Source organism: Ictalurus furcatus, chromosome 3 (assembly GCF_023375685.1).
Source record: "Ictalurus furcatus strain D&B chromosome 3, Billie_1.0, whole genome shotgun sequence".
Taxonomy (NCBI): domain Eukaryota; kingdom Metazoa; phylum Chordata; class Actinopteri; order Siluriformes; family Ictaluridae; genus Ictalurus; species Ictalurus furcatus.
Window position 1 is genome coordinate 6070579 of NC_071257.1, and position 13208 is coordinate 6083786.

The following is a 13208-nucleotide window of genomic DNA, read 5'->3' on the forward strand; positions in this document are numbered from 1 at the left end:
GTGATGTTTGTTGGTAAATGAGATCTTTTAGCTTTACTCATTTTCGACGCACGTGAATCAGAGGGCTTTGGCTGAATGCATGTTGTGATGTGATGTCACAAAATCGCAAATACATGGAGGGACTGATATATTGCATCTTTTGAATCAGCCAGGCACACAGTGGCTTAGTGGTTAGCACATTTGCCTCACACATCGTGGGTTGAGGTTTCGATTCCTGCCACAGTCCCGTGTGTGTGTGGAGTTTGCACGTTCTTCCCGTGCTGTGGGGGTTCCCTCCGGGTACTCTGGTCCCCCCCTGTCCAAAGACATGCATGGTAGGCTGATTGTCATGTCCAAAGTGTCCATAGTGTATGAATGGGTGTGTGAATGTGTATGTGATTGTGCACCCCATGCAGGGTGCATTCCGCCTTGTGCCCGATGATCCAGGTTCCCCGCGACTTTGAAGGATAAGCAGTATACCAAATAAATGGATGGATAAATCACCCCTCCCCCTTTTTTTCTCTTTTTCCTCTCCCTTCTTTCTCATCTACAGGTAACCTGGAGACACAGGTTTTCCAGATGTCTTATCTCTGTTGTTCTGAACAAATGTTTAACACTTTGCTAATTCACGTGAATAAATAATAGATAATTCACTTTGTGTGCTTTTACAGATCTATTTAGTACACATGCACTATGAGAACATATGGTTTTAACACCTATGGTGTAACTCAGTGGTTCCCAAACTTTTCCAGGGCAAGACCCCCCCAAATGGCAAACATTTGACCAAGGCCCCCCTTTTGCAAGATGACTGTAAAACACATTAAAAATACAGACTTCTGAATACATCCCCTTTTTTTATGATTATTATTAATAGTTACATCTTACATATTTACATTACATTAGGAATTGATTGTGTGTGTGTGTGTGTGTCAGAGTGAGAAAGAGAAGATACATTTATTTATTTTTCACACCAAATTGTTGAGGCCCCCCGGGCGCCCCCTGGCGGCCCCCACTTTGAAAATCACTGGTGTAACCGCTTAGTAGAATACAATAAAACCTTGAAAACCATGGTTATACATTAACAGCTACAGTTACTATAGTTTTCTGTCAGTGTGAAAAACATTGTAAACCAGTGTTGTTTCATAGTATCCATTTTCCCTCCTATGGTAACATCTCCCTCCTAAGGGATAGTTTACCTTATGAACCTTATGAAGTGTTTAAGTAAGATGTTTATGAATGTGTTCAGACACACACACAGATAATTATATATACACACACATTTTATATATATGTGTGTGTGTGTGTGTATGTATGTATATATATACATACATAATTTTATTTATATATATATATATATACACATAAATAAAATGTATATATGTGTGTGTATGTATGTATGTATGTATGTATGTATATATATATATACATACACAATTTTATTTATATATATATGTATGTATATATATATATATACACATACATAATTTTATTTATATATATATATATATATATATATATATATATATATAGAGAGAGAGAGAGAGAGAGAGAGAGAGAGAGAGAGAGAGAGAGATTTTCTTAGGCTGTGGTAAAAGCTACAAAATGCTATGGGCTCAAATATAATTTAGGGAAAATGGGTAACTTCTAGGTCTTCCGTACACAGTGACGAGACGTTTGCTTGACCTTCCTAATATGGCGGACGCGCTGACACGTTGCTGTAACTAACAACGATTTCCGCAGTTTTTATGCAGTGTTGAGTCATGCCGCGTGCTAGCTTATGCAAGCCGTTTACTGCCTAGCTGGCTACGTATTCAAATTTCTCATGATCCGTTTTAATTGTTTGTGTCTAGGTATCTATGCATCCATCCATCCTTGGTGTAGGTTTACTCATCGTGACGTGATACGTGCTCTGACACCGGAAGAGCCGAGAAAGAAAACAGTTGTGTGAATGAGTCGTGTTTGTTGCACTTTAAGACTTCAATAACTTGAAATATCCGGTAAGGTCATGTTAAAACTAGTCCTGTGCGTTCATTTGTGTGTTAATGTAATAATAAGTGTTTTGTGTTTTTTTTTTTTTTTTGGTTCTGTTTCAGGACAGTATGGCAGTTGACTGGCTCGGGTTTGTCTATGCAGCTACTATTTTATTCGGAGGCTTTATGGGATATAAGAGAAAAGGTGGAGAGTTGTCTTCTTAGTCGTCTAACTTGCATACACTGTCGTCATGTCTGCACGGGAGCTTGTTGTTTTAATATTGTCGTGTGTCTGCGGTCAGTTAGTTATACTCGGTAGCTACAAAACATGCTAAATGATAAAAAAAAATCACAGCCTGATCTGTACAAGTAAATTTATAATACGTGCCCAGACATTTTGGGTGGATTCCAGGCAGTTGTAGGCGTGGTGGTGCTATTCAGAAATTACGTATTTAATCAGTTAAAGCACAACTGTCTTGACAAACGAACGGAATTTTAATAAAATATTTGACGGTTCAATAATAATAAAAAAGGCAATTAAAATAGTATTCAGGTAATAGAGAGGAAATTAAAGTTTACCTTATAAAACTGGCGTTACCTCCCCCCGTTCCTTCAGTAATAAACACACGAAGGACACGGAGCGTGTTGCCTGAAAGTTTGAAAAAGGTTTAGGTAGAAATTTTCATTATAAAGCGTTTCTTCAGTGTAGTTATTTGGCAAGTAGCTTTCAAACAGAAGCAGGGAAAATCCGTGATCCTGATTGGTTAATCCTGTTTCTCATTTTACCCTGAAAGGTAATACCGTGGAAAATATTACCATATACGGTTATACCTTTTTAAGACAGCCAATAAAATTTTAAATTTAAAACAGTCCAATCAACGCGTCCGTAATGATAACGTCGTTCATCGTATTAATGAGCATCATTACGGCGCAATTACTGCGCAAAACAATGCAATTTGACACGTAGATAATCAACTGCGCTTTATGTGTGTTAATTTCCATGTAGAACTGTCAGGATGTGTATATAGATTTCTACTAAACAACTTTTCCACTATGAAACTTTGTGCTTGACTTAATTTTTTTAAATAATAATAATATTTTTATACTGTGTGTGCGAATAAAACAAAGGTAAGCCATTATGTTCAGCTAATGTTAGCCAGGAGGTGAAATTAGAAATGAAAATGAGCAGTAAATAGAAAAAATAATAATAAGATTGCTACCTAGGGCAATCCCCCAACCATGTACACTGTTTCCATCCACAATGTCAAGTGGCTTTTACTGTCATTTCAACATATATAGAGCTAGTACAGTACACCTGAAACTAAACAATGTTCCTACAGGACTATAGTGCTACATAAGAGAACACATTAACTACGAGACAACCCAACTAAATAAGACCTACTGTCTGACCTATGTTTATAACGTGATGATTGAGTATAAGGCTGAGGAGATAAAATTGTGTATTTTTAAATGAATTAAGCATTTGCATATTGCAGTCAAATTGAAGTCGATGAAATGGGACAAACATTAAGAATAAGTACACCTTAAAGGTTCTACAGTTGTCCCTTGGTGGTTTTATCAGAAATGATTTCAAATTAAACCTTTTTCCCTTTCTTTTCTCTCTTTCTTTCTTTTTTTTTTTTAAATAAAACTATAAATATAAATATATTTAAACATATTAAAAGAACCCTTTTGTTAAGAGTCAACTTATAAGGGGTAATACAGTATTCTAAGAGTAGATAAATTCATCAATATAGTGGGATACAACTGCATCAATTTCAGGATGTTAGGATTGATTATAAAGTATTGTAACTACATTTTAAAGTCTGTACTTCTGCATTTTTAAGTGGAAATACAATTCCTGATTTTTTTTTTTCTGCAGTTAATTTTGAACATACACTAAACTCTAGATAGTCCCCAGATATTGTAATGTAATGCTATTGTAATGTTTCTGCAACATCCTATACTGTTGTATACTATAAAAGCTGCACGTTTTATCTAGTCTGAGTCATTGTTATATCTTCTTATATCATTGCACCAGGAAGCTTGGTGTCACTCATTGCGGGATTATTTTTCGGTGGCATATCTGCATATGGGGCCTTTAGAATAACTATGGATCCACAGGACAAATGGACCTCACTTAGTGAGTACCCAAATTATAATTGATTAAAATTATATTTGTGTTGAAATACTGTGTTATAGCAATTAATTTTTCATTCTGTGTGTTTTTTTTCAAGCTGCTTCTGGTGCTCTGGCAGTTGTGATGGGAATAAGATTCAAGAACTCTGGAAAATTAATGCCTGCAGGTATTATGGCTGGATTAAGGTGAGGATTACCTGAATTCTGTATTGTGCTTAGAACAAAATAGATATCAGGTCCATTTTATGTCAGGAATGAATACAGATGGGTGACAAAGTAAAGTAAAAAATAGAATATTTAAGTAAGGTGTTGGGACACCACAAGCCACAGGAACAGCTTCTGTGCCCCATGGTATAGATTCTACAAGTCTTTAGAACTTTGTTCAATAAGACAATCATTCTGTTGGTGTTTTGGTGACGGTGTTATAGAGCACGAACACATTCAAAAATCTCAAATAGGTTTTCTGTAAGAGACCACTCCCATCAGGATAGAAATGTTTCATTATAGGATAAAAATGATCAGTCAGAAGAACTTTTATATTGATTTGCAGTGCCTTTCCGTCTAAGAGGACACAATCCATGCAAAATGCTACACCATAAGAGCCACCATTTCCCCCCTTTGTCACCCATCTGTAGTTGCTGTAATGCTTTTAAAGAGTAGAACAGAGACAGCAGCACCATATCATGTTATGTACATTTGAGAACTAGTTATATTTATCAACTTCTTGCCATTTAACCAAATGTTTCAGCTGCTTTGTATTGACCTTCAGCCCACATGATTGCAGCAGCAGTTTCAAAGTTCATTCTGTGCCCTGATTTCAGCCTCATGATGGTCGTGCGACTGCTGATCCTCTGAACATGACATGAAGCTTCTTCAACTACAGCTTTCCTGGCAATATTGTTATACACACACACACGCACACACAGCACTGCATCAACCCCTCACTAATTACATACTGATTGAATCATGACACTTCATGTGATCATGTTAATCATTTTGATCGCTCATCTTGTACATTCCAAATAAAGCCAATTTTAGTATTTTTACATGTTATATCGATTTATTCAGTTTACACTGTGTTGATAAGGAACCAAAAAAATAATAAATCAGCAAACATAAGATAACGTAATGAATGCTCGAATAAAAACTAACTAAATTTCAACTTGGAATCATTTATTGCTTTAAAAGCCTGTATTATACATGGACAACAGCTTTACACAATGTGCAAAAGACCAAGAATATTATCAGACTACTATTATTTAGTGCATGCTATTTTATGCTGTTATGTCAGTAACCATAATGCCCAAAATGTTCACTCATTAGGATTTACATCATAGCCCTCACGAGTATGCACTTAAATTGTAATCCATCAAACTCACTAGTGATTTATCTTTAGATAGCTTGGATATGGTATATTATATTGGAGAGAACAGAAACCACTCTTCAATGCTTATTTTTGTCCAAAGGGCAAACTACTGAGTGTGAAACAGAATTCATTTATGATTAACAGCCCTACATAATCCCTCTTCTGTGCAAGGTACAACAATGCTTATAAAGTGCTTGAAGTACCTTCAGTCTTCTACTTGAAAAGATGGCTTAATACGTTCATGACAGTTTTTACATAAACTTCATCAGGCGGAGATTTCCTCTGACTGCCGGGCTGCAGGAACTTACTGATGGCTGGAATTGCTTTCATCCTCTTTTGAAATTCCTGAGGTGAAGAAAAATTATAATATATGTATACATGTGTGCATATATATAAAAAATATTTTATATATATATATATATATATATATATATAAAAAATTTAGATTTTTTTAAACCATCTTCACCAAGGGTGCTAAAAATTCTGGAGCTGACTGTAAATGTCCTGTAGTCCTGAGTAAAGGTAACTGTTCTTTTGTTAAGGGGTTTAGTGGTTCTAGTGAAGGATGAGACTGTCCCCCACAAAAGTGAAATCTTTCCCCAGACACACCAATGTACACGCAACAGCCCTTTTACAAGTTCGATTCTATAAACCTCTTCAAAGATGTGATCAATGTGTTGCATAAAACTGACCTGGATTTTGGGGAAAGTGGAAAGTATTGCTGGGAGCACCTCCTCCAGCATGAGAGTGACCTCAAGGAGATGCACATCTGCACAACTTAACTGGGTTCCCACAAGGTACTGGGAATGAGCAAGAGCCTAGAGAGAGAGAAGAAAATAAAATTTCTATGAGAAGATGCATATAGAAATGGCTTAATTATACTGTTAAGGTAAGCCACACACCTTTTCATAAGCAGGAAGAGTGCGTTCCTTGGCTTTGTCCTGTATTTTATCCAGCTGACTCTGTTTTTGGTCAGCAGGTGTAAAGGGCAGAATCATGATCATGTCCATGATGTCCCTAGCACCCTCAGAGTACATATCAATCCTTAAAAAGAAAAAGAATACATGTGTTGCAGTATGGCTTCAGGTAAACCTGATCCATACAGTACATGCAACTGATACAATTCAGTCCGTACATCTAATAAAGACTTGCACTCACATAAGACGCTCTTTAATATCCTTTCCATACAGATTGTATTTTCCAGCGATGTAGTTCAAAATGGCCTTCGTCTGAACAAGCTTCATTCCGTCCATTTCAACCAAGGGAACCTGATGAAACATGAGCGCTCTGTCTGGAGATCAGAGAAGAGTTAATGCTGCTGGTTTCTAACAGTTGCTGTTTAGTAGATCGGCTTTTTGCAGCCAGAGACTGCTTTAACTGTGAAATAAATTCTACAGACACCCTTTTATGAATATAATCCAACTACACAAATATTTGGCTCATTATATAAACGTATACAATCATAATCTGGCTAGCTACTGGAGCCATACACCGTTTTATTCCTGAACATTTCACCAACAGAACACATTAGGTCCAATTTGACTTTTTTTTTTTAATAGCCTGCTTTGTTTTTGCGTCAAAGCTTGCTGGGAGATTGGAAATCTTTTAGTAACTATGTTTTAAAGCAAACAAACAACAACAACAACAACAACAAAACAAAAAAACAACAACTATGAACGCATTACTAGGACAGATCCTGTGTTTTAGGTCATTATATATTAGTTTGTAGCAAAAGACAAGTTCTTATTTCTTGTTACAACATTTGTCAGTTATAGTAACCAGTTGTAACAAGCTACAAATGTCATAAGCTCAGCCCTGCAATCAATATCTCAGAAGCTAGTAGAGCTATGAACAAGGCCAGCTTCAAAAGTTCAGTTCAGTAATAAAAAGCTAAACAACTTCAATGAATATGAAAGTATTTTGTACGTATGTAAATAAGGAGCCTAATATTTGAATAGTTTATATTCAGAATTGCATGCAAAAAAAGGTTGAAAATCTCTGCTCTAAACACCTGCTACAAAAAAAAGACAATGTAAATCAGTAATACATACCATCCACCAATTTTTTGAATTGCTCCTTGGTGGTCAGATGAACCTCCTCGAACTGTAAATGCAACAAATTCATTTATGAATAACGGTGCAATTACTTAACCTAAACTTTGTGGAGAACTTGTATGTGTTGCACGAACCTCAACTCCAGCTACAGCCAAAAGCCACCGTATTGACTCCATTTTCCCTCTCCCGTTGAAGTAATAGAGTACCACCTTTCCTGACATTTTCGCACGCACAAATGTTCCGTCCGTTAAAAAAATATGAATCTATGATTTCAGTGTTGCTCTGGAGGACTTGGAAAACCCATCGCCAAAAGTCTATATATAAGAGGGTGTTGCGTAACAAAGCGCTGAGCGCCTTGACCAATTGCATGACGGAAAATGATCACGTGACTGAAACCTGGCGCGGTAACAGATTTGGGTCATTATTTCAGTTTTTTTTTTCTCTCTATACAGTAAGACCTTATGTTGGTCTAGGGCAGTGGTTCCCAACAGGGGGGGTCGGAAGGGGGACGCAAATTGTTTTCAAGAATAAAACACAGACAGACCTCCATCATTTGTGTTCTCAGTGTATTGCCTGCGCCCCCCCCCCCCCCCCCCCCGCATTTTCTTTATTTCTGGGAAGAGGCGGACTTTAGCCTGCCTTTTATCTAACTGTCAGTGCAGACCTGTGTTGCCAATTTAGCGACTTTTCAGCCAAAAAAAAAAAAAAAAACGCCTAGCGACTTTTGGACAAACCTTAGCAACTTTTACTTGTTCAAAGTAGTTATAGTGTTCAGAAACAATGTTGATCATGCATGTTCCATACCTGTCCGTTATATAGTTTTATAAAAGTCATAAAAGTTTTTTTTTTAAATCATAAATTATGAATAGTAATTAAAAAAGTAAAAAAAAATTCAAAAGCAAAAACAATCTATCTATCTATCTATCTATCATACTATCGATAGATAGATAGATAGATAGATAGATAGATAGATATTATATATAATGTATAACAGATAATCATTATACATGGTCTCCTCCAATATGGGGCGGTGGCGTGCTACATAATAGGGGAGGCTTGGAGGGGCTTTAGTTACAAAAGGTTGAGAACCCTAGGGCGTATAAAAGCCAGCTCAAATGTCCATCTGTATGAAGAGTTTGAGTAATAAAATGCTGAGCGTCCTGACCAATTGCAAGAGGGATAAATGATCACGTGACTGATATCGGCGCATATAGAATAGCGCGCGGTAGGAGATTATTATTTCATTTTAGTTATTTTTTCTAGAAGGACACTTAGGTTGGCTCGAAAGCCTTCAACAACATGAGTTTTCCTAACAAGGGCTAATATACTGTATAATAAAAATAAATGCCTTATCGTTGTGTTAAAGACACAGGCACAGCATATTATTAAACTTAATAATTAAATAATTAAACTGTCGACATGATTTTTTTTTACAGTTATAATTCTCTTGTGAAATAAAATATTACAAACAAAACAAAACAAAAACAGTACCACTACATTGTATTCACTGTGGTCCTCAAGGCTATTAAACTTTTGTTTAAACTGTTTAAATGCTGTAGGTCTGATGATAGTGAAAATGTCTGAATAAAAATAAACTCTAATTAAGCTATTTGTAGGGTGGGTACATAGTGTAATAATATACATATATAGTATACACACACACACACACATACACACACACACAATATAGATAGTCTAAGCTCAGAAACCTGTTTACATTTTAAAACAGTTCTTTAAAAAAGAGTTACAAAGAGTAATTTCCTTAGTACCTCGCAAAGCATACCTGCTATACAGATAGCTTGGTTTATTTTATATACATTTTGCATATCTGTAATTATTTCAATGACAATGGATTTTTTTTTAACACTTAATGGAGAGTTTTTTTTAAAGTTACATAGAGTAGCCCGATTGACTTTTTATAATCTACTGTTTATCTTGGATTCGTGGAATAAATTTGATTGCATGTGCTTCTGTGACCTTTGCTACTGTTGGCAGTTGTTTTGTAATAAAGAAAACATTTCAAACGAATAAAGCGTACTGCATAAAAGGCCCTCATGTAGTGAATACAATAAACTGCAACCAGCCAAAGTTATCAATCCTATCTCTTCCAAATACGTGCAGTATTGTTGTTCTTGTTGTTGTTTTAGAACATATTACAACTATGATTGCATTTTACATTTCAGTTATAATGACTATGCAGTAATTCAGAGTTTGGACTACTGCGTGTAAAATGTCCATGTTTCACTGTTCATTACACCAAAACAGCTTCCTTTTTACATTTAATTCTTTATTTGTTAGTGTATTTATTTATTTATTATAACCCGCTGATTCTGGTCTATGAATGTGCTTCTTAGCGCGCATCTACAGGCGGCAGAATGTAACTGCTGCATCATTTCATGTGGAATAACAATACACAAAAAACCCATTTGCCTATTTTGTGCAAGAACAGTTTTAGGTCTGTATAGAGAATAGAGCTTATGACATGCACTGGACGTAAATAATGTCGAGTGTTAATAATCACGGCGGCTTTTTTTTTTTTGCATTAACCACATTCTATAAACAACCTGCACACTCTTTGTACACTCTCACGCGCCCACTAGCGCCAACATCACACTGTTTTGGGCGGTCTGTTGCGCGACTTCAGCCAATGGTGGTATATGTATTAGCATATACCACAAAGCCTGCTGGGAGATTTGAAATTGTCTTGTTTTACTAACAATCTCTTAAAAATAAAGCAAAAAGTTGAACGTATCATTAAGAGAAAGTGTGTGTTATAGATTGTTACATGTATCTGTCGCAAAAGCCAAGCGCTCATTTAGTGCTCACCATAAACGAGGAAAGGGTGACGTTTCCCCTCTATATAAATCCCGCTTGTGGGCTTGTATTATCGGATGTGAGGGCGATCTGGCTGCGACATCTGTCACCCCATTGATCGCTAGGGTTGATTCGGCTGATCTGGCTGGCTAGGCGGGTGTCCCCTTCCTCCCTCACCACTCCATGTGCGTCCCTCCCGAAGCTCCGCGCTCGGTGGAAGAGGACAGGTTCCTAGACGGACGAGCATCGTTGGTATAGAAGTAGCTGCTACCCTGCTAGAACCTCCAAACAAGCTCAAGGCCCCTTTGTAGGAGAAACGTAGGGAAGTCAAGCTTCGAGACTTCAGACACATCCAAGTGAGGCGCTGCACGTGGCAGTCTGCCTTCCTTTTAGAACAAAGTTCTATGAACTCATATTAAATGTATATGTAAATGTAAATGATGTATGCAAATCATTTATTATTTGTTTATTTGTAAATAATTTATACATTATTATTGCATTACTCATTGCAAATTTATACATTGATATCTGGTCTAATAATTATAATATGAATTCTCATTTCATCAAATTGACAAAAATTAGATGTTGTCATTATGTTTCACTAAAAATTAGATCAACTGAATACACAAAGTCTATGAACTGGGTGTTTGACCTATTGAAACATAATGAGCTCTGTATCTGTGCATGAGGTGCAAGTTTTAGCCGGAAATAGAGCTCCAAAGTTGGCTCTTTCAGTGTAACTGAAAGAGTATAACTGTATACTGTAAAGTCCAGCAGCACCAAGTGTGCTAAAAGGACCTGGTATGAGCATCATTAGAGTTTAAAGTCTCTTGTATCAAACTGAAGTTCTCACTCGTTCACTGATGGAGACTTGAGAGTAAATTCTTCTTATAATGTAGTAGTACACTGTTTTTAGCAGACTGAGTTGCAAAGTGTGTTCTCTTCCCTGACGTTTCCTCACAGAAAGCCAGGTTCACGATTATTCCATGTCAATTAATTGTAAATTGTTGTTTGTAGTAGCCATTACTGCGACATCACCACATCAACATCATAGACGTCCAACTGTTTGTTAGGCCTTTCATTGCATTAATAAAATGCTGTTTTACATAAATCCGACAGATGGCGCCGTGACGCTAGGCCTGCTCTGTGCACTAGAGGATGTTTATTTTATTCAGCCCCACATGCTCCCTGTGTGTGTGTGTGTGTGTGTGTGTGTGTGTGTGTGTGTGTGTGTGTGTGTACACAAATCACTTACAAGTCGAATTCTATGTATATACCCTGGCCAGGTTGTAAATGAGACCATTCGATCTCAGTGGGACTCCCTGCTAAAATAAAGGTAAATAAATAAAATATTATTAAAAGTATTTGTGTTGTTATTCTGAATCATTTCCAGTGGCTGATCCTACTGAAATAACCTACTTTTGTGATTCTGCCACTTACACAAATCTTGCAATATTGTTATTTCTGCTATTTTTTTATTTTATTTTATTTACAACACTGTTGTTGCTGTTCTTCTTCCTGTTATAATACTGCTGTTATTATTCAGAGCCATAACACTGTTTTACAATCATTAAAATCCAATATACTTACCATTTTGAACCCTACCCCCTTTTTATATTAAGATGATGGTCAGGTTTCAGTCCTCATATTTACTACTCTACAGTACCAATGTTTTCAAATCAGTAAATTGCAATGTAATCTGTGCTTTGCCTATGGAATCTATGCAATTCAATACAAATACATTTTCATATTAGTTAGAATGTGTGGCCTCTGGCTCAATGTGGCCCTTGGTTCAAAAAGTCTGCATGATCCTCTGCTTTACACTAACTTACAGAATTGCATACCTTCCAAGTTTCTAGGTTTGCAGAAACTTAGTAAAAAATGTGAAAGGTTTGATGAAAAAAAATAACTACTTTTCAACAACACACAGTATATAACATGGCAAATATGGAACTGCTGTATACTGTAGAAACTATAAAGAGGTGACAAATGAAAGGAAAAAAAACATTGGCTGTGTTATGCTCTGGGGCGTTTTGCTGGGATGGTTCGAGGCCACATGTGCCCTGAATTCACTCCAGACATTAGCATTAGGGCTGCATCAAGGGAGTGATGTGTGTAATTGTCCATTCAAATCATGTGCTACTGGCACAACAGTGATCCTCATTATTATCAAGAAAACTAATGTGACCTATGACAGCGGGGGAATGAATAAACAGCCTGGTCACCTTTGTTCTGTTTTCTGTTTGTCCTTGGGCATCACTGCTATACACACACACACACATTTCTGTAAATCTACAAGTTGCACAATCATGCCATTTTTGTGGATTAGGATTTTAAATAGGATTACCAGCTTATAGAAAGTATGATTATGTGATTTGAAAGGATCTTCATCTTCTACCGCTTACGCCTTCTCAGGGTCACGGGGAACCTGGAGCCTATCCCAGGGACCATCGGGCACAAGGCAGGGTACACCCTGGACAGGGTGCCAGTCCATTGCAGGGCACAATCACATAAACTTTCACACACCCATTCATACACTACGGACACTTTGGACATGCCAATCAGCCTACCATGCATGTCTTTGGACCGGGGGAGGAAACCGGAGTACCCGGAGGAAACCCCCGCAGCACGGGGAGAACATGCAAGCTCCGCACACACATGGCCCTGGCAGGACTCGAACCCCGGACCCTGGAGGTGTGAGGCAGACGTGCTAACCAAGAGATGAAAAAATATTGAGAAAAAAGTGAGACGGAAGTACGGAAGTACCCTCTTATATAGTGGACACTCAAATAACTTAATTCTAACAATAAAAGTCTTATTTAACAAAGAAAAACTTTTAACCATTTGCTATGATGAAGATTTTTGTAATAATTCCTACAGTCTGCT

General features: G+C 37.0%; 2 protein-coding genes across 2 annotated transcripts; one reads left to right on the forward strand and one right to left on the reverse strand.

Annotated features, from left to right (window-relative positions):
- The first annotated feature begins 1720 nt into the window (after positions 1-1720).
- On the forward strand, positions 1721-5134 carry tmem14a (transmembrane protein 14A). The gene is made up of 5 exons (XM_053620513.1): positions 1721-1976; positions 2073-2154; positions 3991-4092; positions 4187-4274; positions 4910-5134. Exons 2-5 carry the CDS (start codon positions 2079-2081, stop codon positions 4941-4943), a joined length of 300 nt encoding a protein of 99 aa, XP_053476488.1. The 5' UTR covers positions 1721-1976; positions 2073-2078; the 3' UTR covers positions 4944-5134.
- Positions 5135-5240: 106 nt separating this feature from the next.
- Positions 5241-7833, reverse strand: gsta.1 (glutathione S-transferase, alpha tandem duplicate 1). Its single transcript, XM_053620512.1, has 6 exons — positions 7643-7833; positions 7506-7557; positions 6613-6745; positions 6357-6498; positions 6147-6272; positions 5241-5799 (listed from the first exon to the last, which is right to left on the reverse strand). The coding sequence occupies exons 1-6, from the start codon at positions 7727-7729 to the stop codon at positions 5668-5670; spliced, it is 672 nt and encodes a 223-aa protein (XP_053476487.1). The 5' UTR covers positions 7730-7833; the 3' UTR covers positions 5241-5667.
- Between the last annotated feature and the right edge of the window lie 5375 nt (positions 7834-13208).